Below are 23,403 nucleotides of genomic sequence, written 5' to 3' on the forward strand. Positions count from 1 at the left end.
TTAGTTGAAACAAAAAAGGAACAAGGCGAAAATTGAATCTTGTATTTAGGGATGGAGAAGATTTTGTAGCTGGCCTTTGTTGCAATTAAAATTTTGAATGGTTCCCAACAACAAACACATCGTCATCTATGAATATTTGAAGAAGATAAGATCCCCAGCATTGTCCCTCTCCAATACAGAAAAGAATCGCAAACCACTAAAAGAAATCGAACTCAAGATAATTACCAGAGCTCTTCTCATTGACGGTGGCAGCGGCAGTGGCAGCCTTCTCACTTGTCGATGCTGTAGGGGCTGAAATTCGCTCTATCTCTACCGGCTTTGGAATCTCAGGTGGGCTGGCACAACGGATCAAAGCCCAGTTCACACCTTCGAAGAAGGGATGCTGCTTTATCTCTGTGGCACCCCGCTTGTAAGCCAGCCTGTGTTGTGGCTCCTTCACGAGGAGACCCCTTATCAGATCCCTTGCTTGGAAACTAACAACTGGTGATTCCGGGAATCGCAATGGCTGCCCTACAACATTGAACAGTGTTGCCCGATTCCCCGACCCTTTGAATGGCGTCTTCCCGAACAACAGCTCATATAGAAAGATCCCAAATGTCCACCAGTCCACAGCACTGCCATGTCCTTCACCTTTGATAATCTCAGGTGCCAAGTACTCATGTGTTCCAACAAACGACATTGACCGTGCCCCTGTTGGCTCTGCAATGAGCTCTGGCAATGGGCTCACCTGGTTTCCAATCTCATTTTTGGGTTTCCTCTCCTTCTTCGACTTGCTAGAGAAGAGGCGCGGGGAAAAGCATGTTGTGGGGACTACACAAGATGGCTGAATGCAGGAAGGTTCAATGCAAGCTGGCTGCACACAGTACATGGGGTTCTTCCGAAAGGGTTCGGACTCGAGAGAGGAGGACCTGACAAGAGTTGGGTTGACGGCACAACGGAGAGAGAGGTCGAAGTCCGAGAGCATTATGTGACCATCTTCCCTCACGAGAACATTTTCTGGCTTCAGGTCACGATACACTATCCCCAGCATGTGGAGATACTCCAGAGCCAAAAGAACCTCTGCTACATAAAACCTGCACGTCGGAACCAGTTACACCAATCACACGACAAAGAAACAGGTAAACAAGCATATATGCACTATCTTTTTCATGCTTAAGTTTTGGGTTGTAAAGGATGATGGTTCCTATTATACGGTGTTGTCAGATCGGATGTAAAAACCACCTTGATCATCGGGTCATATGGGTGGAACAGTTCAGGCATTCAGTTAGATCATTCAACTCAAACAAACAAACAAACAAATAAAAATAGTCGATAAATGTAAAGCAATAAATGCTAAATCTTTTAATATGTGTTAAAAACATGCATTTGAAACAAGTTTGACCAAGTCAACATTTCTAGGAACCAGGCAACCCAAAAAACTCTTTTTGGTTGGTGGTTTCTGACCCAAGCTTGACAACACTGGTTCCTACTTTATGTGTTAAAAACATGCATTTGAAACAAGTTTGACCAAGTCAACATTTCTAGGAACCAGGCAACCCAAAAAACTCTTTTTGGTTGGTGGTTTCTGACCCAAGCTTGACAACACTGGTTCCTACTTTATTTTTTTCTCCAATTGATTTCAGACACTTTTTATCTTGTGGTATATGAAATGGAAAATTTCTGGCGTATTTACTTCAACTCAGACTTTAGGTGTTCTCTAATTTCAAATCCAATGTTTGATGTTCTTGCAGAATGTTTCTGGCGTCCCAGGGAGCAGAAAATAGTTGCCTCGGTTTCTGGAAACACTGAACATTCTAACACCACCTAGGAAACAAGTTCTATTTCTCTAAAATAGATGTTAAAACTCTCTGTTGAATTCATTCCAGCTTACTCTTCTTAATGTGGTTTGCATGAGTACCTGATTTTGATAGTATGATGTCACTATCATAAGGCCATTAGATCCGGTGACACCCTAATTCTAGCTCAAGAAGAGAGATGTGGCTACCCTAGTAATCCTTCTACATTTCCCTTCATTTATCTACTTCTTTTAAAAACTAAATATATAATTTCTTATGTTATTTTGGCACTCGAGCCAATAATTTAAAACACTTCCATATTTTATATTGATCATTTTTTTTGTCTCAAGTCCTTTGCTTCACCACTTTCACTTGGAACGTTACATTGTTTTAGCCCTGTTCAAGAGTGGAACCCTGGACGTAGTAATCCCCCATCTAATAGTGGTTCTGCCTATTCCCCCCCCCCCTTGCCAGTGAGTCTGCAATGCCATTGGCCAATCTAGGGACACAAATAAGCCATTCAATTTGGAGGTCAATGCTTTGCTTTTCTAATTTGGTGAATTGAAATATTTGGGCCAGAAACCATAGATGCCATCAACCCAATAACCACTACAGTCCCCTTCCTACAACAAGATCAGACCATCCTGATGCAAAAGCAAGTTTGAGACCTTGCAGAAGAGAGTACTTCAGCATGCAAAGAATTTCCCATGCCCACTGGCCAAGAATAGTACTGGAGAACCTATTCAAAACCTTAGGTACTAAAATGAATATTGAGCAAATTGGTTGAGAACTATTGATGTTTCTAAGAAGAAATTTCAACTTCCAAGTGTTGTGCAGAAAATCCAGCATGTAGGTGTTTACATTTGAGCTATCTTACATCATATTTATTCATTTATGCTCCAAAACCCAGCCCTCAGTAATCTAACATGTTGTGTTTCAAAAACAACTATCCTGTCTCACATTAGTCTGCCCTCATAAATACCAGCTAAAGAACAAGTACTTGAGGGAGAGATCAAATTTTAATGACTCATAGGAATGGAGACTTACAAGGTTGGAACTCAGAAGGTTGTCAATCAAAGGGAAAAAAAATGACGGAACTCAGAAGGTTTCAGTTTTAAGTCCTGCCATGCAGTAATGGGCTCTGGTTTCACATCAAGTACTTAAGATTTAAGAAGGCAAATAAAAAACTCAAGGCTCCCTCTATAGAGAAGTGTAAAGCAGTACCAGAAATTAATTATAAACTGTGTCCTCAATCAAAAAGCCGGATAAGATCCCATTAAAGTACCAAGTCTTTCCACATACCAAGAACAATTCCATTCACCCAAGTGGAAGGCAGAAACCTCTACATTGGCATGGACCAACTCAAAAGTAGATATTCATCATCTTACTCTGTCATGTTTCAGTAATTGATTCAAAGTTCAGACACCCCAATTATCATGGAACTACCTAAAGCACCTATATGCCAGGAAATTACGCTTTGACAGCTGAGGCATGCATTCAGATTTTACAAGCCCAATAGAACAAACATCATTCAAAGTCCTTACATGAAGTTTCTAAACAAATAAATAGATAAACTTAGGACATCCTTTTAGTGTGAAGTTCTTGAAAAGGGAAATTGGATCAAATATTAAGAAGGAAATATAAACTACAACTGTCACATTTTAAGGAATATTCCAAAGACCACATGCAGTAGTCTTGAGTATTTGTCCATATATATGTCTACTTTACAAACTGTGTTTGTTCCTCCCAACAAAAATAAACCTCCAGACCTTATGGATTCATAAGAGAACTCGTATGAATTATAAACTTCATTACATATCAAAGAGAAAGCCAAAAACACAAGGAAAGAAAACCAACATAGTGATTTTGTTGGTGTTTACAAGAAAGCTTTGGCAGCATCTTTAACAGAACCTCAAATGAATGTTCTTTCCGGCCTATATTTCTGAAGTTAGCTCTTTGAAGTAGAAATTGATTCACCATGGTAAACTCAAAATCATGACCAATGCTAAAATGAGGAAAAATGGGAAAATTAAAAAGAAAAGAGAAAACGGAAAATCAGGGTAGCCAGACTCTGAGCTCATGCTTGAACAAGTTTTGGTAATAAAAACTCAAGAAAAAAAAAAGATATCAGGGTAGCCAGACTTAAAGGCCAAAAACTAAAATTGGAATGAGAAAAAGGTTGCTGACAAGCACATATTACAGAGAAGAATAAGGTCTTGGACATGTAGAAACAATGAAAGGAAAACAATTTACTTAAATCTACTAATATACCGTACTCCAACAATTAATTGTTGGTCTTGTTATTGGTGGTTCTCTCAAGAATTTGCATTCTTAAAATTTCCATCTCTCAGGAAATTTCTTCAGGTTCCTGCCTAACACACATAAGAAAAAGACTGCTTTTAATTTGAATATACATTTATTTATTTATTTATTTTCTTTCCTTCAGGGAAAAGGTAAAAATGAGGCTAGCATATTAAGAACAAATTTGTGCAGTAGGCATCACAAAAGAAAGATGGATCTGATAATGGTTTAACTATCAAACACATAGCTGACATGAACCAGAACATCACTACATCAAAGAGATGCTATATGCTATATAACTGTTATGCTTTAATTTAAATAGGATCATATGAATATGGGAAGGATTTCATACTTCACTGCTTGTTCAGAAAAATGTTTCCCTGGCTGTCTCTGCCGAAGGGTGTGCAAATCTCCTCCAGGGCAGAACTCCATTACCAAACATGAGAACTTGTCAGTCTCAAAGTGGGTATATAGTGTTGGAAGGAACGGATGGTCCAAACATTGCAGTATCTCTCTTTCTGTCTGAGCCCGAAGCAGCTTCTTACGGCTTGCTAGAGAACCCTTGTCCATAACCTTCATTGCAAAATAACACTTGGTCCCAGTCAACTCTGACAGATAGACACTCCCAATATCCCCACACCCCAACCTCTTGAGAAGTCGGAAATGGCTCAAACCCAAAACCCCATCTCTTGCACGGACAGAAAGTAGCAATATGAAAAGGGAGTCAAGAACATATTCAGCATATACCACAGACTGCACTGAGATATGAAATTTTTTTACCCGTGTCAAAATAATCCAAACAGGAAAACATATATTCTGATTAGAATTACAATGGTTTTCAAGTAAAACGAATACAAATTACAATATAAGCCCCAATATCTCAAAGATCAAGAATCTCAACTACCGCAAGCCTTGTTCAGACGAATCAAAACTCAAACTTTCATGAGCAAACAAGAAAAAACAAGAACTTACAACCTAAGAACAAAAACCAACTTTATACAGGAAAGAAGGGGAAGCACATCTTTGCATGCAACCACTGATCAAGCGCTACTTCTGTAAACGATCAACAGGCCACTGATAATAGAAAAGATCCTAAAAGTTCTTCGTAGAAGAAGATTTATCTCAAAGTCAAAATGCATTATCTACCTCCTAATATAAACACGCACACAGACGAATACAAATTATAATAGATAAATAAATGAATAGAGGGATACATAAACCGAAACCCACCTAGAAAAACAAAAACTTTTACAGAAAAAATGACAGACTAAGTACTAAAAGTAAAGGATCAAGACCGTCTCTAAGAAATGCAGTTCCTCAATGGCTACTCAACAAACCCAGATGCCAAATTTAAGAAATAATTTATAAAATATATTATATCGAGTGAGATAAACAGTAATCAAGGAAGTGGTAGAGAAACATCCAGATCATGATCGCAGACCCACATCTGTGATCAAACCCTACCACAGATCCAAAACCCCACAAAAACCCAGAAGTAAAATAAAAGAGCAAAACAGGGGGGGGGGGGGGGGGCAAAGAGATCCATGCCCATCAAGAGAAACACAAGAGCACTTAAAAGTAACGATAAAAGAAGCCCGCAAAGAGTACCTGGTTTCAAAGATCAGAACTTTAGGGTTTGCTTTAGCAGAGAAAATAGCACCACTGCTATAGTGAGAGAAAGAGGGGAAATAGAAATACTTGCTCCTGTCTGTGGACAGAAAAAAGAAGAACAAGACGAGTGGAGCTAGAGATGGGAAAAAGCAAGGAAAGAAAGCTTTAGTAGTGTTAGAAAGCGTTGGATGTCCAGTCCAAGACTCCAAGGATTATTGTGCGTGTGAGGAGAGAGAGAGGAAGAGGAACCGGCTCCAGGAGGGGTCAAAGCTAAAGTTAAGCGTTTCTCATTCAATTATTTCATAGTTTTTTGTCCCCTATGAGCTCAGGGGTCCGAATCACCGAATGGGTCTCTCAACTGTACCTTTTACTTTAAACTTTGATTTACTTTAAACTTTGATCTATTTTCCTGTATTCATCCACTCCTCAATGACAACGATGCCCTTCTTCTTATATTTTTCAAATTTTTCTGGCAGAAGAAAATAAAACTAATCTATTTCTTGTTCTACGATTTGTCCAAATACGGACGACAAATAACAATCTATCTCCTGTGCATTAACTACACGTCGCCTTTAATGTTCCCTCTAAAGAATTTGACAAGGCTCTTAAGTCTTAATTACAGTTGTTCAGTGGTTTAACCTGAGCCAGAGATTTGGAGCAGCCATTAAAATAAAAAATCAAAACTCATGGATGATGCTCCACCGGAATGTAGATCTATGGACCAGTGGTCTAAATGGATAAAACTAAAAGCAGTCTAAAAAACCGAAAATATGTGGTGGTGGTCGACTGGTCGTGGGAGAGGCAAATACTCGAGCGGTGGCCTGTTTGACCAATTGTAATGTGCATTGGAAGCGGATACGCGCCCATGTTTTTCTTGTATCAACTTTACACATTCGTCCAATCTTGAGTTGGTAGCTTATCAAGCCACATGGTGTTTTTGTGGGTGGGTCGACATTTTTCTCATCAGCTTCTTAGGTTGACTGTAATGTGGGTTGTCCATTTTAGACTTTTTTTTTTTTCCTTTTATCAAGATCTTTTGCACCCCATATGTGAAATGGAGGTTAAAACTTCTTCCTCGTGTGATTGATGTTGTAAATTCTTATCCATGAGAGAGAGAGAGAGCTGTTTGTGTTGACCATGGTGTTGAAAATTGAATTGGACTAGACAGTCTGATTGGTTGATCTGGGATTTGATTAGGTAATTGGTTCTGTTTTACCTTAAAATCGTTGATTTGGTCAATGTCTGGGTGATTGAATTATTGGCCCATCTACCTAGACAATAGTTTTTAGATATTTTTTATTTTTATTTTTAAATCAGAATGGTCATCCATTCAAACCGGATGGTCAGACCATTTGACTCAAGAACCGATAACTAAAACGGTTCCATTTTCGATCCGGTTTTTAAAACCTACCATTAATATGGATAAAGACACTAAAACAGAGCGACTGGTGTTTGTTTACAAAACCAAATATGCTTTCTCATTTCCTTCTATTATTCCTTTCTTTTCTTTCCAAACTTTGGTAGTTCATATTTCCACCATTTCAGATTTTGGGTCTATTAGCCTCTTTGGAAGAAACATAACTGTGGCTGTATATAATCCATGTAAGCAGCAATCTCTTTCTGCCTTGCATTTTAGTAATTTACTGGTAAAGCATGAGCATTTGAAGAAGTGGAATGACTTCAGACCACAAATTCTAAAAATTAGTCCCCACTGATCAATTCCCCCGGTTTGCCTACTCTTTATAGCAGGGAGCCATGGATTGTATATTTGCCCCGGGCCCCTCCTTTTCCCATACTTTTCTTCTTTCCCATTGATTGATCTTTTGTTCAACTTAAACAATCAATAGCATGGTCTAAGCTATGGAGCCATGGATTCCAAAGGTTGAAAAGAATGTTGTTGGTTAAATTAGGTGGTGTATGGCGTTTTGTTTCGTTTTTCTTTTGATTCCTTGTAAGCACCACATAATCAATTTTACTTTAGTTGGGCAGATTTAGCTTAAAATAGCTACACCATATTTTGTATTGGGTTATATGAATGGGAGTATTGAGACAAACATCAAAAAGATATTTTTTGTAGTTTGGAGCATTCCCACTTCAATTATCCTATATGTAATGGCACCAACATGTTTGAAGTTATTATAAACTATTGTCCTCGTGCCAAAAGCATCTCACTTTTCTGGTTTCTTATGTCATGATTTAAGTTTTGATTTTTGAAGGTGTGAGCTAGCTTGTTGGTAAGGTAAGGCTTTCGGCAAGCATAGTTTTCAAAATTGGATAGGACCAGGCAGTTGGATCGAAAAAACGAGGAATCGGTTAGGTGATTGGTTCCATTTTTCTAGAAAATCGAATTTTTCTTAAAAATTGTTGATTTTGGTCAACAAAGCACTGACCCGGGTAGTTAACCATTCAAACAGTTTTGACTGTTTTTTACTTTTTAAATTTTTATTAATTTTTTTATTTTTTGTTAGAACGGACTAACTGTTTGATTCGAACGATCAGACTATTCGACCTGGGAACTGGACCTTGACCAATTCGTTCTCCAGGTCAGTTTTCAAAACCTTGATAGCAAGGAGTCAGGTTCTTGGATTGTATCCCGCCCTCACCTGAGTTGAGAGCAGGTTAGGGGAGTATGTAGCCAAAAAAATTGTCATGATTTAAGTGTAAATATTGTCAATTAAATCACCACCATACCAAATACCCACTTAGAAATTATTTCCATTACTAACTATGATATTAGCATAAGAATGATCATTTATGACCGGACCTGGCCCAATTTGCCTAACCCACCAATTTTTAAGCTCAAGAAGCCATTTTTATTCCAAGCACAACCTAGCTCGGACCCATCAAGCTTGGTCTAGAAATTATATACATATATGGTTAATATTTTATATGTGGTATTATCGATGTTTAGGAAATCGGACCGGCTGGTTGAACTGTAATCCAGGGCTTTGATTGGTTTGATCATACCCCCAATAATCAAACTTGCTTAAAGCCCACTGATAATCGGCTGACTAGCCGGTTGGACCAAAAAATCAGTGAACCAGTCCCGGTTTCATGAAAATGCCCGAGTCCCTATATAAGTGAAACTTTAAAGCATTATTAATAAGATTTGAATCCAAGACTTCTTATTTTCACAAAATACTTAATTACCATTGATCCACCTCTTTCCTTATGCTAATTAATGGTTATTTATTATACATATTATATTATTATGCACGTATTTTAAAGAAAATGTAAGTCAAAAGACTTGAACCCTAGTCATTTGTTTTAAAAAAATAAGAAGCTTACCATCCGTCCATCACATTTAAGTACATTAAAAGTTGTAAAGTATATTATATATAGTATTTATATGACCATAGTATATATATGTATATGCCACATCATCACGGTTCGATCTCCGGTTTGACCTTGGTCAAACTTCTCCCTTCTCCAATTCTATGCCTGGTCGGTTCTTAGAACATTGGGTATTATAACTTTTAGGTAAATTATAGAGAACTACCCCTTTACCTTAGGAGTAGTGACACTAAGGTCCATGGAGATCGGATTCAGTCATCACATGACCGTGCTCACATTGTTCTCATAGCCACTTGCAATTGTGTATTGGGAATATCTTCATGCTTGTATGTTTTTATGTATGGGGAGATATTCCTAATGCATTGCTACAAGTGGTTGTGACTAAACCTGTTCACGGGTCGGGCTTTGGGCCCAACTTTACAGTGTCTAGAGCTCAGGCCCATTTGAATTTTGACAAAAAGCCAAGCCTAAGCATGACCTATGAACAGGTCTAGCTATGACTATGAGCATGGTATGAGCATAAGCTTATGAGGAGCTATCTTGTGTTTTTTCATATTTCAACACTCTTTCTTGATGTTAACATTTATCAGTTTTGAACTTTAATGGGACCATTTTTCTCTTTCCTTTATTTATTATATCTCAAAAATCCAGTGTTTTCAAAGTTCGGCTGGACTGGAAAAACTAGGAATTGGTCACCTGATTGGTTTTGTTTTACCCCAAAAACGCTTTTTGGCCAAAACCGTTGATTTGGTCAACAAACCACTGACCCAGACAGTTGAACTGAACAACGATTTTTAGCCATCTTTTATTTTTTATTTTTTTATTTTTATCTTTTTTTTTTTTGTAAAAGCAGGCCATCCGTTCAAACTGTTCAACTAAGGAATCGGACCCCATAATGGTTCCCTGTCTGGTCTAATTTTAAAAACCTTGCAAAAGCCCAAGTTTTGAACTTTTTCTATTTTCTTTTTTTTTTCTTCTTTCCAAGACAAAGGAGAGCCGAAAGAGGTAGATCCACTATTATTGGTTCTAACAACATGGAGAACTCAGAACATTATTCCATGCACTTCCTCAACAATGGATCTACAAACCTAGGTATTAAATACTGAGAGAGGGAGACAATGGCATGAGTTCAAAACTTAGGTTTTGGAGATGCAATAAATGGAAAGGATAATAATCTAATGAAAGTTCAAAACTGATAGAATGCCAACGGTGAGAATACAACATTGGAATCTATAACTACATGATAGCTCTCTATCACAAATGAAAATGCAGGACTTAAGGGTGGGTCTCTGTATTTTACCCCATCTTTTATAATTTCAATTGTAAAATAAAATTGAACTTTTAATTTTTTAAAAACCATAATTTTATTAATTAATAAGGGTAAACAAGATGTCGAACTTGGCCGAAACTCGGACAGCCCTAAAAACTGTTAATACACTATGAAAACCCGGCCTGGCCGATGAACATCTATTGTATCAGTTTCTTGTGACCATTGCAGTGTTGTAAGAAACATATAACCTAGTTAAATTCTAGCATGTGTACATCATTTTACTTTTTTTTTTTTGAGTGAGAGGGAGAACTTTTACCCTCATGTTTCATGAGTGCTTTAAGTCAATATAAGCATCCTCCTTTCAACCACTCTAAACTTTGCCACCACAGAAAAACTAAACATCATTAGTGCTGCCATAATTATTCTTACGGTAAATTACACCCACACCTATTATGTTTTGGAAAAGGTTCACTGAACCTCCCCGTATTTCAAAGTTGTTTATAGTCTTATCAGGAAGTTGGTGAGCTTTTCCAAACAGGGGAATTGGTGTAATTTGCTCTTGTTTTTATTGTTGAAGTAGTAATTGTTAAAGTTTCCTACTCTGATCATCACCCTCATCTAATTCACAGATCATGCCCATCTTTTAGCCATATGGAAATATGAAGCATAATTGAAAACTTACATTGGTAAAGATCTCTTGAGTGATATTCAAGAGAGTTGAATTATGAGATGTAGCAAGCCAATAGGAAAAGGTTCCCTAATTGGGCCAAGTAGGGAACCTCCCTTTACATACTTGTCATATTTCTGCCTCGTGGAAAGATTATCTTGCCTACCAAAGCCAATCTGTCATGTAAAGAAAAGGAACCATTATGGGGTCCGGTTTTTGGATCAAACAGTCAGACTGTTTGGTTTGAACGGACAATCTACTTTGACAAAAAAATATAAAAAAAGTAAATAAACAAAAGATGGCCAAAAACTATTGTTCGAGTTGATGATTCGACTGTTTGATTGCCTGGGTCAGTGATTTGTTGACCAAATCAACGATTTTTTGGTCTGACTGTCTAGTCTGGTTTTGAAAACATTGATATAAAGGACCTCTTGTAATTCGGCCACATGTGCACTCATCTACTCTATGTCTTTTATCATCATCATCAGGCATTGAAATTTTAGTACCATGTTTCAATATTAAAAATGTATAAAAAGAAGGCATGTTGCAAGTGATTTTGGATTCAAATTTGCCACAACAATATAAGATAGCAAGAGGACTCTGTAGGATCATTTTGGGCCCAATCAAGTTATCATTTGAAGATTTATTGGTGGTTTCATTTTGGCTACTAAAACTATACTTTATTTTTTCATTTAGGCTAGTGCAAATACAAAAGTGTTCAGTACAAAACCTTATATTCAATAATTTTAAACCTTTTATTTATATTATACAAATATTTGTATTTGTACTCTTTCTAAATTGAACATTTTCCTGTTTTTATTTTTCTTAGAAATGATGGGATATTACATGGCTGTTTATGGCAGATGAAGTTATTGAATTGAATGATTTATTGTTTTCATCTTTTAGTGGATAAAATAGTTTATCATCATTATTACCTAAGTCATATCCCAATTATATGAACCTTGTTCTGCTTAAAAAGATCAAGTAATAAGCTTTTCCATGGTTTTCAAAACCGGGAACTAGTCAGGTGACTGGTTCCATTTTACCCCAGAACTGTTATTTCGCTAAAAATCGTTGATTTGGTCAATAAACCATTGACTTAGGTGGTCGAACCGTTCAAATCATCCAATGGTTTTGGCCATTATTTATTTATTTTTTATTTTTTGTCAGAATAGGGCATCTTTTCGGTTCAAACAGTTGGATCGTTCGACCTAGGAACCGGACCCCTGACCGATTTGTTGTCCAGTTCGGTTTTAAAAACTTTAAGATTTTTAGTTCACATACATTGGCTATTATCAAATGACTCCTTAAAGATGTGTTCGATTGAAGGAAAAAGTAGGGAAAGGAGGGCAAAGTTAAGGAAACCTTTACAAAACTTGTATAAATTTTCCTTCCTTTTGCTACCTTTTCCTTCAAACCAAACATATCCTAAGTGATCACATCCTAAGCTCAGCTCAACATTAGACCTTACAAGAAATCTAGCTGGCACCTTCTATTTTGAAGCACGTTTTGTCAACTTAAACTTGAGTGGTTCTAGGCACCGGATATCATTGAAAATCTTACATGGTTACAATGAGCAATGATCACTAGTTTATTTATATGACAATCAAGAAGGAAGTATAATGACTTGTTATATATCTCTAATCCAAACAACACCTAACTAGACATAGGTCTTAGGCGATTTTATTTTATTTTATTTTCTGATCTAAGCAGCACCAAACTATAGTGCTTATTAGACCCATTGGCCATACCACAGAAAGCCTACAATTCTCCAGGGATGCCAAACAAGGCTATGGGCAAACTCCAAAAGTTGAGACCTGATCCGATTATCTGAGTCAGATCATCTGTTTTCTAATCAGATTGGATTCAGATTTTAAAATCAACATCCCACTAATAATTGGATGGGATGTAAAATTAACCACATCCAGTCCCACTAAAATCTGAGCCTGATTATTTTATTATATATATTGGTTTAATATATAAAGTCTATATAATTATATATAAATATATACATATATAATTTTATGTATTATATTATATATACAATTAAAAAAAATAAAACAGAATTGGATTAAATCTGAATTTGATTTGTTTAGTAGGATTCAAATTTGATCTGAGATCCCCCAAAATCTGATGATTGGTCAGATTTGGATGTTGCTGAACCGATCTAATTACAGCCTTAGGGCTGAATTACTATCTCAATTCTCAACTACCGGGTCTCTCTAAAGAACTTGGCCCATCAAGGTGATTTTAAGCTTGACAACTCTATCTCTATTTGCATTTTGAGGATCATATGGTGCTGGTAATATAACTATAAAGTATGTTTCTAGATCTTTAAATGTGACTACCCATGATCTTGAAAACAAAAGAGTATAAATTATAATGAGGACAGCAGTCTATTTGTATGTACAAATCTACTATCTAAGGGTCTGTTTGGTTGGCAGTTGGAATTGAAATCAGAATTGGAATGGTCTATTCCCATAGTTTGTTTGGTTCAGACAGTAATAGGAATGGGAATTGGAATCAATAGGAATGAGATTTCATTCCCAAGGGAGAGGGTAGATAATGGCTATTCCTTTAAACGGGGAATGCCATTACAACAGGAATGAGAATGGAATTTCAATTCTGCTCAATCAAACAGTTGGAATCAGAATAGCCCATTCCGATTCCGATTCCAGACCCCTATTCCCCCGAACCAAATGGGACATAAATAATGCATCATTTCTTTTTGATTAAAAATAGTCAATTTCTCAACTATAAGGGGCCAACCACATGAATCCTATTTTAATATTTTGTTCTATTTAATGTCCTATATCCATTGTTAAATTATGGGCATTCAAATAATTTCTTATTATTTCTACCCAATTCCTTTTTCAGCTGCCCTTTATGCATGTGACAAATTCATCTCAATCTAATTTCTCTCATTGTATCACCCATTAGAATTATTCCTAAGTTCATTAGCATGATTTCTTTGAACTATCAATGTTTTTCTTATTTGTATTAATTAAGGTGGCTTTCGGTAGTGTGTATATATCGTGGATGGGACCATTTTGGTCCTATCCATGGTAAGGTATGGTGTTCTGCTATGTGTGGATAATCCCTATCCACAAAATAGCATGGACAGGGATGGGCAACACCCAAATTTATCGTCCACAGTATTTTCTCGTGGATGGTCCATGCTATGATGTGGATAGTTTGTGGGAAGGTTTCAATGTTGGTCCAATTACTCTCATTTTATTTTGTTTTTTAATAAATTTAAATTTTAAATTTTTAATATTTTATCAATAAAATAATATTTTTTAACGTTAATTCTAGCACAAGTCCAACGGTTCTACTTCTCAACTCTTTTCATTATTTAAATATTAAATTTTTAATATTTTTATCAATAAAATAATATTTAAATTATTAATTTTTTAATATTTAAAATAATATTTTTTAATTATTTAAAAATTCAATTGTTGTCTATATATTGAGGACTTGTTTTTCCAATTTATTTACCATATAAAATGCAAAAATTAGACATTTATGATCGACTATGTGGATCTCCCATAAAATGTATATGAGATACATGGAATCAAAAAAAGTGTGGTGTGGACTGTTCACCACACCTACAGAACGCCACCGTGGGTGTGGACTACTCCGGTCCACACAATCCATCCATAGTTCAGAACAACTGTGGACTGTAGTGTGGTGTGGATTGGTCCCTGCCACAGGGTTTGGAGTAGAGCATTGTGCACCCACTAATTTCTCATCCACACTACAGAACACCCCCTAAGTAGAAAGAAAACAATCCTCTGAAACATTGTTATTAGGGCTACAATTTGGGGTGAGTTAGCCCGAATCCAACCCAAAATTAGCTAAGTTAGGTTAATGTTTAGGTTGAGGTTAAAACTTTAGGTTGAATTAGGGTTGAGGTTTTGACCATCTAAAAAATATGAACAAAGGAAGTAGAAGAGTCAAGCCAACCCAAAAACTTTGGGGATTCAAGGACTTGGCTTCCAAAGCTTTTGGGTCAACCAAGCTTAACCTGACTCGACTTGCACTCTTATTATTCCCATGCTTCTCGATAGATATGGTAGTATAGTTGTTTCTTGAAGCATCAAGCTGGCAGGTTTAGAACACAATCTTTTTGTAGACTCCCCTCTCTCCTCTCAGTGGCACACCACACCATCCATATCTTATTATCCTCACGAAGACCGAAGACAGGATCGATGTAAAATAGTTTGGGGAAGAGTGCAAATACAAATATGTCTAACGCAAAATCATGTATATGCAATTTTTTGGGTAAATTTCTTAAACTACCATTATGGTTTAGCTAATTGACTAAGTATACCCCTACTATTTGAAAATTAACTGATGCTACCCCTACTATTTCTAACAATTGACTAGCTCTACCCTAACCGTTTGCATCCGTTAAATTCGTATATAGATGACGTATATTTTTTAAACCCAATTTTACCCTTTCCACCTTCTTCCTTTCAATAGCAAAATGAACTCATTCGATCCTTAACTTGCCATTCGTTACCCTCCACCAGGGCTTCCATTCTCACTCACACACACACACACACAGACACACTCTCCAAATCAAGGCTTCCATTGTCACTCTCTTCTTCTATTAACAACTCCATTTGGATTCTCTTCCTGTTGTCAGTTGCCTTTTCCCTTTCTCACCCTTTTCATCTGTCAAAATCTTATTGTAAATGAACACGAGAAAAATGGAATATCAGACCACTGATGTTAGATTCTTGGAAATCTTAGATTCTTCATTTTCTTCAATTTGAAGAGGAACGCTTCCTCCTATCTTTCAGAGTTGTCGATTTGGGTAAGAAGCTTGGAGCGAAGAGTTTTGAGAGCCTTTCAGTGTCGAGATTCTACAATGTAGAAGGGTCCTTGATCCTTTGCTCTCAGGTCTCATGCTCCTCCAAATCTGATGTTGTTGATACGCTTCCTCGGGTAAATCAAATGCTGTTAAAATGATGTCTTATGTTGTTTTCCCAACAATTGTCGTCGTTGGACCTCTGCTGCATGGTTTTTGACTTCAATGATTCAAATACGAATACTGCAAATAAAGAGTTGTAACATCAAACATTGATAAAGCTCCATGCGTTTGTAAGTCTCAGACCTTGGAAATCTCAGATTCTTCACCATCTTCAATTTGAAGGTAGGATTAGGACAAGATCTGGCGAAGAAGACAGGACCAAGACAAGAGAGCAAGAGAACAAAAGGTGGGGTGTTTGGATTACTATATTCGGAAGTTCTTCGCCAGAATCCCAATTTTCATGTTCCCGCCCTCAACTTGGAACTTGTGTGAGACCCCTAGAATCTTCAGCGGTTCTTCGCTGAAACCAATCCAAAACAGGACACTAAAGTCAGTGTTATCTCCATACTTCCACACTAGCTTACCCATTACTATCTCCGACACAGCACAACCAAGAGTCCATATGTCAGCCGGTGCCTCGTGTTCATTGCAGGACCTCCCTGTGCTCGTCAGAAGAGGAAGGCGAAGGTGAGGAACGGGAAAGAACATGTCCAATGAGTTTTGGAGTTACCCTCCAAACGGGAAAAAAAGATTTTCGATGAGGAACTAGGATGCTCTTGCCATCGAGACTTTTGCTGATGTCATCGGTGCTGTCCTTGAAAAGTCAGAAGAACCTAGATCTGATATGGAAACCCAGATCTGACTATTCTCTTGGATTCTTAGATCTGTAAGGAATCCAGATATGGGATCTGAGAGATACTTAGATTTGAGATCCGATCATCATCCACCGTTCTGGTAGTTCCAGTGGTTCTAGTAGTTCTGGCAAAGGAAATGAGAAGGAGAGGGAGAGATCCGAGTGGAGGGTACAATAGTCTTTTTTACATATCCGTTGATGCACGTTAGTGACAAAGAAGGATTAGTCAATTGTCAGAAACAGTAAGGCTAGAGTTAGTTAGTTTTCAAACAGTAAGGGTACACTTAGTTAATTAGTTAAACCATGAGGGTAGTTAAAGAAATTTACCCTTTTTTTGTGCTATGCGCCATTAATAATTTTCCCCTTGACCCCTTTTTCTCCAAAGTGCTAGTTGCGGGATTCTATTCCGCATCAACGCTGGAACAAACCAACTAACACACCAATGAATCGGCCCTTAGTTGGTATGTATATGCTATTTTAGGAGTAATAATACTTCACCCCTTGGGGTCTTTGTTCAGGTGCCTAAGTAACTATTAGACTTGTTCATGGGCTGGATAGCTCAATGAGCCAGCTCGGCCCGACCTGATATTTTTTGGGTCGGTGTCGGGCTTTCTCAAATAAGCCCGACCCAATACTATTACATATAATAGAAATATACATTATATATATATATATATATAATATTATGTATTTGTTTATTAAATTATTATCAAATATTAATTTATTATTCAGAAAATATGAACTAATGTATTAATTTATTAAATTATTACCAAATTAATATAATGTTAGCTTATTAAATTACACGAAAAATAGGACATTTATGTGCATATTGGGCTTCAAGCCTTATATAAGGGCCTGGCTTAGGCTCAAAATCTAGGCCTGAAAGTTGGCTTGTGCTCGGGCTTGGGCCTAGACATTTTCTATTGATAAAGAAGCAAAGCTCGGCCCGGCCCAGCCCATGAACATGTCTAATAACTATGTATCTTTATCACTATCACAAAAGTACAGGGTGATAATATGTAATTTACCCTTTCTGGGAGGGGGTTTGAAGGACCAATCTGAAAAGGTTGAGTTTGGATTGAAGTGGATTTAAAATGGGAGACGCAAATCCTAGGCTGTGTGGTTTGAACTTTGAAGGAAAGGTAGGGATATAGGTTTCCCTACCTTTTCCTCTAAACCAAACACAACCTAAATTCATTGAGCATAGAGAATTCATTTTTGGCAGAATCAAAATCAAGGCGGAAGTGAATAGTAATAGTAGAGATCACATCAGCGCCCCACATGCACATCTTAGCTTGCATTGGGAACATCTCTCAATACACGGGTTGGATGTGCATGGGGCACCTGTGGGGCGCAGATGTGAATCCGAAATAGTATAAAAGAAGCGATAGTTTTCAAGTGCACGCTTAATCTTTTTCTTTTTCCTATTTATAAACAAGGTTTTAAATATCGATATTGGTCTGTATCGGTGTTTTTTTTTTATGTTTTATTTATTTTCTTTTCAAAACTGGTTCAGAGAGGTCGGTGTAAGTCCCAGCTATCTTCTGAACTATGGCCTGACCCGATACACCCAGGGGCGTATTGGAAAGGCCCCAATACGATACCTATTGACCAATACAGGCCGATACATAACAAAAATTTGATCCTTGATTATAACCACACAAACAGGTTGTATCGCATGCCATATCCTTGTTGATTCTTGGGCTAGCCTATGAGCCTATCAATCAGTTCCTCCACTTGCAGGCGATTGTTTTGTGCCTAGGGGGTTTGCGTTTGTCAAATTTGAGCCAAGGATTGTCTCCTAATGCTCCTTAAGTCAACCACTCCATGTGCTCGAATCTTTATGGCTTATGAAGAAATGACCATGGCGTCATTTTGTCTAAAATTGGCGTTGATCCATTTCTCTTGTTATCTGAAACTGAACAGATAATATTAATTATAAACATGTCTTTCTTTCCCTGTGAAGAAGTTTATCAGACCATAGCTTGGTTCTCAACTACAGCAGATTAGCAGCTAAGACCAGGATCATATGTACTCAGTACCCTACAGAAAGACTTTGGTTAAACAATCTAATTTTCATTATGCATAACTTTCTGAGGCTTTCCCTTTCTGAAATCACAATTACATGCTTAATACTTGTCCTCCAAGGTCTTCACAGCTGCAGTCAAATAACACTTATGAAGGCAATGCTCTAGCTGATTCAACTGTAACATACCGTATTAGAAGATTTTCAAACAAAGCATTACAATCCCAATACACAGAGACCTTTGATTAGTGTTCTTTGAGACCTTGTGATTAGGAATAGCTGAATAGCTACTATTTCTAATGGGCCTAGATGAGCAAGAACACTAGAAGAATGTCTTTGGCTCTTGTCTCAGTGTACTATTTATTGTCTTGATAAAGAATGTAGCTGCCAAAAGATTTGTAGCATTAATGCATTATACCGTATCAGGGCCTATAGTTGTTCATCTGAGTTTTCTCTTAGCTATTGTCTGAACTTGAAGCAATCTTAGCATGTAAGAAAAAACATAGCACAGAGAAAAATTTTCCCCTGCAAATCTGTTACATCAATCTTTCCCATAAAATAGTGAACCTCTAGATCAAGATCACAGCACACACAACCCTGAAAACTCTGGAATTCGTGTCTGTTCTCCTTCACCTCCTCTCCTCTTCTTTCCCATCTTGCCTAAAAAACCTAATCTGAACAGAGCACAGGGAGGATATATTCCTTTGAACAATTATAACATCAAACAGGCAAACTATAGTTACCGTTCAATTCTTTTACTCATGTAACATTTGAAGCTCCCTCTTCAACTTGAGATCAGCGGTTACCGAACCAGATTCTGGTGTCCATGGATCTGGCAAAGAGCCTAATTTTTGCTTGGATATCAAACTTGTCAAGCTTTGCAGTTTTAGCTACCTGTACCATGCACACAAGCACATTACAACAAACTAATGTCACATAAATGCAAATTAACATACTGTTTCATCTTGCAGGCACAAGCCAACATACTAGTGCCCATTTAAATATGCAGTTACAATTTTTCCAACAAAGTCTTAACATAGACAAGCTAAAGTTTACTAACCTTGGAAAGGGGTTATTGAACTTCAGAAACTGCTTCATCTTTCAGGCACAGATCTTGAAAATCTTTGTACTTGACTCTAGTCCCCTGGGCCTAGTTGTCAAGGACCTTACGCAAATGGGATTACCAATGCAACACAGTATCTGTGTAAGGGATCCACATGGACCATGATTTTATCCACATGGTTGCTTGACATCACGGTTCCTTCAAGCTGAAGATAGAGAACCAAATAAGTCAATCTGATCATTCCCACAATCTTACAAGGAATAATTCCTCCCTCAAAGATGGAAAAACTGTTTCCTCTGCCTGTGCTACATGTGAGACACATACAGGGACTTAGAAGTTCAGGAGCTGACCTTTATGGGCCTTATTTAATTCCAGAGTCAAAGAAATCAACTGTTAGACAATAAGAATAAACTGCTAAAGGTTAAATGGGTAAGGATCATCCAACAGTAAATGTAAATGTCTAACACTCCTATGTTGGGCCCATTTGGTAGTTGGTACCAAGTCCTACTACATGTTTCTCAATGTAGGGGAGAATGACCATTCCGATCATCCATTCCACAATAAACGTATTCTCAGAAGGGGCGTCTTAATCAAAAAACTAATAGATAAAGTTCTGATTTGCAACTTGCCAAGAGGGATATATTCTCCATGTTGAAGTTTAACAACCTCCTTCCTATCGATGATTTCAAGACATCCATCAGGGTGAAACTACAGATGAGAGAGAGTAATTATCCTAGGAAGATATTAATGAATCATTGTCTATCTCTAGACAAAGGGGCTCCACCACAAAGCAGGACACAGATGTGTCCTCCAAGAATAGATCGTATGTTTTTTTGAAAACAATAGCATCCCATATAACTCTTTCTAGTGTCCAAGCCCCAAGAAAGCTTCCTACAATAGCTTCCAATTTGCACTCATATGCAAAATTGAAAGTTTCTTTGCTAACCCACCCTTCTCAACCTTCAGAAGAATAGGAAATAACTTGTGAATAAGCAGGCTGATATCAACTCACGGAATGGCAACTACATAGCGAGAAAAAAATTTAGCATGATCCCACTAAACAATGTCAAGGTAGTCCAGACCTTTTTTAGCACTCCATCTTGAACATGGTCTAAAATAGTTGGTCTGATGCCATTAAAGTGGGTTTTAACTTTTAACACAGAAGAATCACCCAATGTTCCTTTCTTAATTTTACTTTAAGAGTCAGATAAAATCACCGTTGAACCTCTGTTAATGTATATTTACTTGAGTTGTGGTACTAGAAGATGAACAAACATAGAATCAAGGAAATAATTTTGAAATCTCCCCCTGCCCCAAATGCTTGACATGCAGCCAGAGGCCTAAATTCATCTAAGTTTTCTAGAATTCGAGACTATTTCCTACTTCATTTTATTTTAATCCTACTATCCTGGTAACACTTTGAATCAAATATGCTACTTGATATTGTAAAAGTGTCATCACATGTGACACATAAACAAGAAATTGCGAATCTTATCAAAAGAAATAGCAGGAACAAACCTTTGGTAGCCCTGTACCCACCTGTGTACATGATGACAGCAATGTCGGTTTTGGAAGGTTGTCTTGGATGAGCAGGGCTTGCTTTACCCAGTTTCTCAACTTCAGAGAAAGATGAAACTGTCCAATTGCTCAAACTCGCAACCAAATCAGAACCAATTGCAGTTGCACTCTCTTCTAGGTAAATAACATGCTGAATAGTTTCTAGGGTTGAGCTTATTGCTGCCAACTTTTTCAACTGCTTATAATCGGAGATCAAGGTGGATTCTTCGGTCTGAAAAACCCAAAGAAGGAAGAAAGGAAAACAAAAGTGAAAAACAAAAAGAATGAGAGACAATTAAGATGAGCCATCTCTCTAAGAAACCAATTATAAGATGAGCCTTCCCCTTAGCAAAGTGGCTATTCTCAGACTTGAACATGCATTCCCACATTTTTCAACCCAAGGTTTTACCAGAGAACAATGTTTATAGGAATGACCGACCTCATTAAGTGAGTGAATCAGGGCCTCCTCGCCTAATGATGCATAGATGGTGATAACCGTAATATTCTGCCGAAAGCATCCCTGAATCAGAAAACAAGTGCATCTGTCGTTGCTCACTGATGACAGAGATTAAAATGGAAATGCATTTAGCTGAACTCGATCAGCTAGACTACCTGAAAAGCAAGGAAGCACTCGGCCCTGGTTTCAGAAAAAAATTGCAGCAGGACTCTCCACATCAGACATCACGACCCAACTTAACGAGACCAGATGCAAAGTTGCAAGCTTCATCAAACCCTTCTCCATAAGTCTTCTATTCATAATCCCCCAGGTGTAACTTCTCAAACTTACTTCCGTCATTGGGATGTGACTTCTTCTCTACTAATTAAACAGGGCTGCAATAGTTGTAGCCCCAAGGAACTTCTACTAGTTCATTAAATCTGTGATTACGCACTGCAAAACCTGGCTCACAAGTCACAACCAACCTCTGCTTGTATTCCTCTCTGGAAAGCATCAATGGTTGGCAAAACCAATGGTGACCAATAGCCTTTACACTCCTTGGGCCAACCTTCTCAAAATCTCCCATGCTGTATACAATAGATGGGTGAATACTATTCAACCAAATAAATAATCTGAAATAGAAACAAAAATTGAAATGGGGGAAACCCGAGTTCTATGAATGGACGATGAATGAGTAGAACATGGTGGTAAAGGAACAATCATCGAAATGAACCAAGAAGTTTACCGAAAAAATAAATCCAAAATTAGGACTTGTTAAATAAGTACATATTTGGTTTGGTCTTAATCGTAAGCACAAATAAATACTTATTTTTGACTCAAAATAAATATTCATTTGAATAAACACTTACTTTTAAAGACTCCCAAACGTGGCCTAAAAAATTCACCAAACAAATTGAGAATACGTAACAAAATATTACGACTGCATAACATAGGGGCTTACGGTATGGGGAACTTGGCCAAAATATGACACCCGAAGGGCCCGACACGCACAATCCTATCCGAGTTCGAGTCTACCCCTTGTGCATCATAAGGAGCACCTCCCTTTCGAGGTACCAAAATGGTACGGTACATAGGAGGTTGGCCTCTCTGAACGTGTTGTATAGCATGAAAAACCTTTCAATTCAAGATAGGGTCGTTCATCTCTTCTTTCTCTTTGTTGAGGGGGGGGAAAGAAATAGGGTCTTATGGAGGGCAACGGCTGCGCTACCGCACTACGCTAGCGCTCAATCTATTGCTTGTTGCATTGAGCATGTTAACGCGAAAGCATGCCAAGGCTAGAGTACTTGTTGCATCCGTTTTTCAGTACGCTTCTGTGGAGTTGCACTCCATGAGCCCCTCCAACAGCTAGCTTCCGTTTCTTGTTCCAGTCCGACAATGAGGACGCTGCTCTTTCCTTCTCCTACCGTGGAAGGACTTCCGCCAATGATGTGGTCTAACCCATCGTTGGGCTTTACCCGTCCCCGGCGTGGATGTGGACTTCCATCAGAGAATGAGAAGCTCTCAACAAAAGAAAACGCGAAAGCACAGAGCCACTCACGTTCGTTTTCTACTGCCACTGGCCGGCCGCTGTAGAGGGGGCCCACAAGCACCCAACCCACCCATTATTCACTAAAGCCGACCTCTTTTTCACCAGTGTTGACGCAGTATGCACGTAGATAAGGAAAGCAAAATCCCAATGAGGGGCAATGGGGGTCAGTGCCTTTCTTTTAC

The 23,403-nt window shown here is 37.8% G+C and overlaps 2 protein-coding genes across 4 annotated transcripts; both read right to left on the reverse strand.

The window, feature by feature from the left end:
* Positions 1–44: 44 nt before the first annotated feature.
* Positions 45–19,869, reverse strand: LOC148875022 (serine/threonine-protein kinase D6PKL2-like). Its single transcript, XM_088963316.1, has 4 exons — positions 19,801–19,869; positions 19,423–19,510; positions 4,429–4,834; positions 45–1,073 (listed from the first exon to the last, which is right to left on the reverse strand). The coding sequence occupies exons 1-4, from the start codon at positions 19,867–19,869 to the stop codon at positions 197–199; spliced, it is 1,440 nt and encodes a 479-aa protein (XP_088819442.1). The 3' UTR covers positions 45–196.
* Positions 19,322–23,210, reverse strand: LOC148875023 (long chain acyl-CoA synthetase 8-like). 3 transcript variants are annotated; one of them, XM_088947930.1, is made up of 6 exons: positions 22,634–23,210; positions 21,849–22,259; positions 21,676–21,756; positions 21,219–21,468; positions 19,677–19,884; positions 19,322–19,510 (listed from the first exon to the last, which is right to left on the reverse strand). In XM_088947930.1, exons 2-5 carry the CDS (start codon positions 21,909–21,911, stop codon positions 19,880–19,882), a joined length of 399 nt encoding a protein of 132 aa, XP_088804056.1. In that variant the 5' UTR covers positions 21,912–22,259; positions 22,634–23,210; the 3' UTR covers positions 19,322–19,510; positions 19,677–19,879. The 3 variants fall into 3 exon arrangements, with proteins under 3 accessions (XP_088804056.1, XP_088804057.1, XP_088804058.1); XM_088947931.1 differs by lacking the exon at positions 22,634–23,210 and having other exon boundaries at positions 21,849–22,418; XM_088947932.1 differs by lacking the exon at positions 22,634–23,210 and having other exon boundaries at positions 21,676–21,741; positions 21,849–22,237.
* Between the last annotated feature and the right edge of the window lie 193 nt (positions 23,211–23,403).

This window comes from Nelumbo lutea, chromosome 1 (assembly GCF_056320005.1).
Source record: "Nelumbo lutea isolate HS-2025 chromosome 1, American lotus-T2T, whole genome shotgun sequence".
Taxonomy (NCBI): Eukaryota; Viridiplantae; Streptophyta; class Magnoliopsida; order Proteales; family Nelumbonaceae; genus Nelumbo; species Nelumbo lutea.

What these genes read in the sequence shown, in the direction of transcription:
- LOC148875022 (XM_088963316.1), bottom strand. Translation starts at nt 19,869, where the DNA reads ATGTCAAGCAACCATGTGGATAAAATCATGGTCCATGTGGATCCCTTA. An exon ending in ACAGATACTGTGTTGCATTG is followed by an intron (nt 19,511 to 19,800) that starts GTAATCCCATTT and finishes TGCATGGTACAG; the next exon opens with GTAGCTAAAACTGCAAAGCT. An exon ending in GGACACCAGAATCTGGTTCG is followed by an intron (nt 4,835 to 19,422) that starts GTAACCGCTGAT and finishes TTCATATCTCAG; the next exon opens with TGCAGTCTGTGGTATATGCT.
- LOC148875023 (XM_088947930.1), bottom strand. Translation starts at nt 21,911, where the DNA reads ATGTGGAGAGTCCTGCTGCAATTTTTTTCTGAAACCAGGGCCGAGTGC. An exon ending in AGTGCTTCCTTGCTTTTCAG is followed by an intron (nt 21,757 to 21,848) that starts GTAGTCTAGCTG and finishes TTTCTGATTCAG; the next exon opens with GGATGCTTTCGGCAGAATAT. An exon ending in TGATTCACTCACTTAATGAG is followed by an intron (nt 21,469 to 21,675) that starts GTCGGTCATTCC and finishes TGGGTTTTTCAG; the next exon opens with ACCGAAGAATCCACCTTGAT.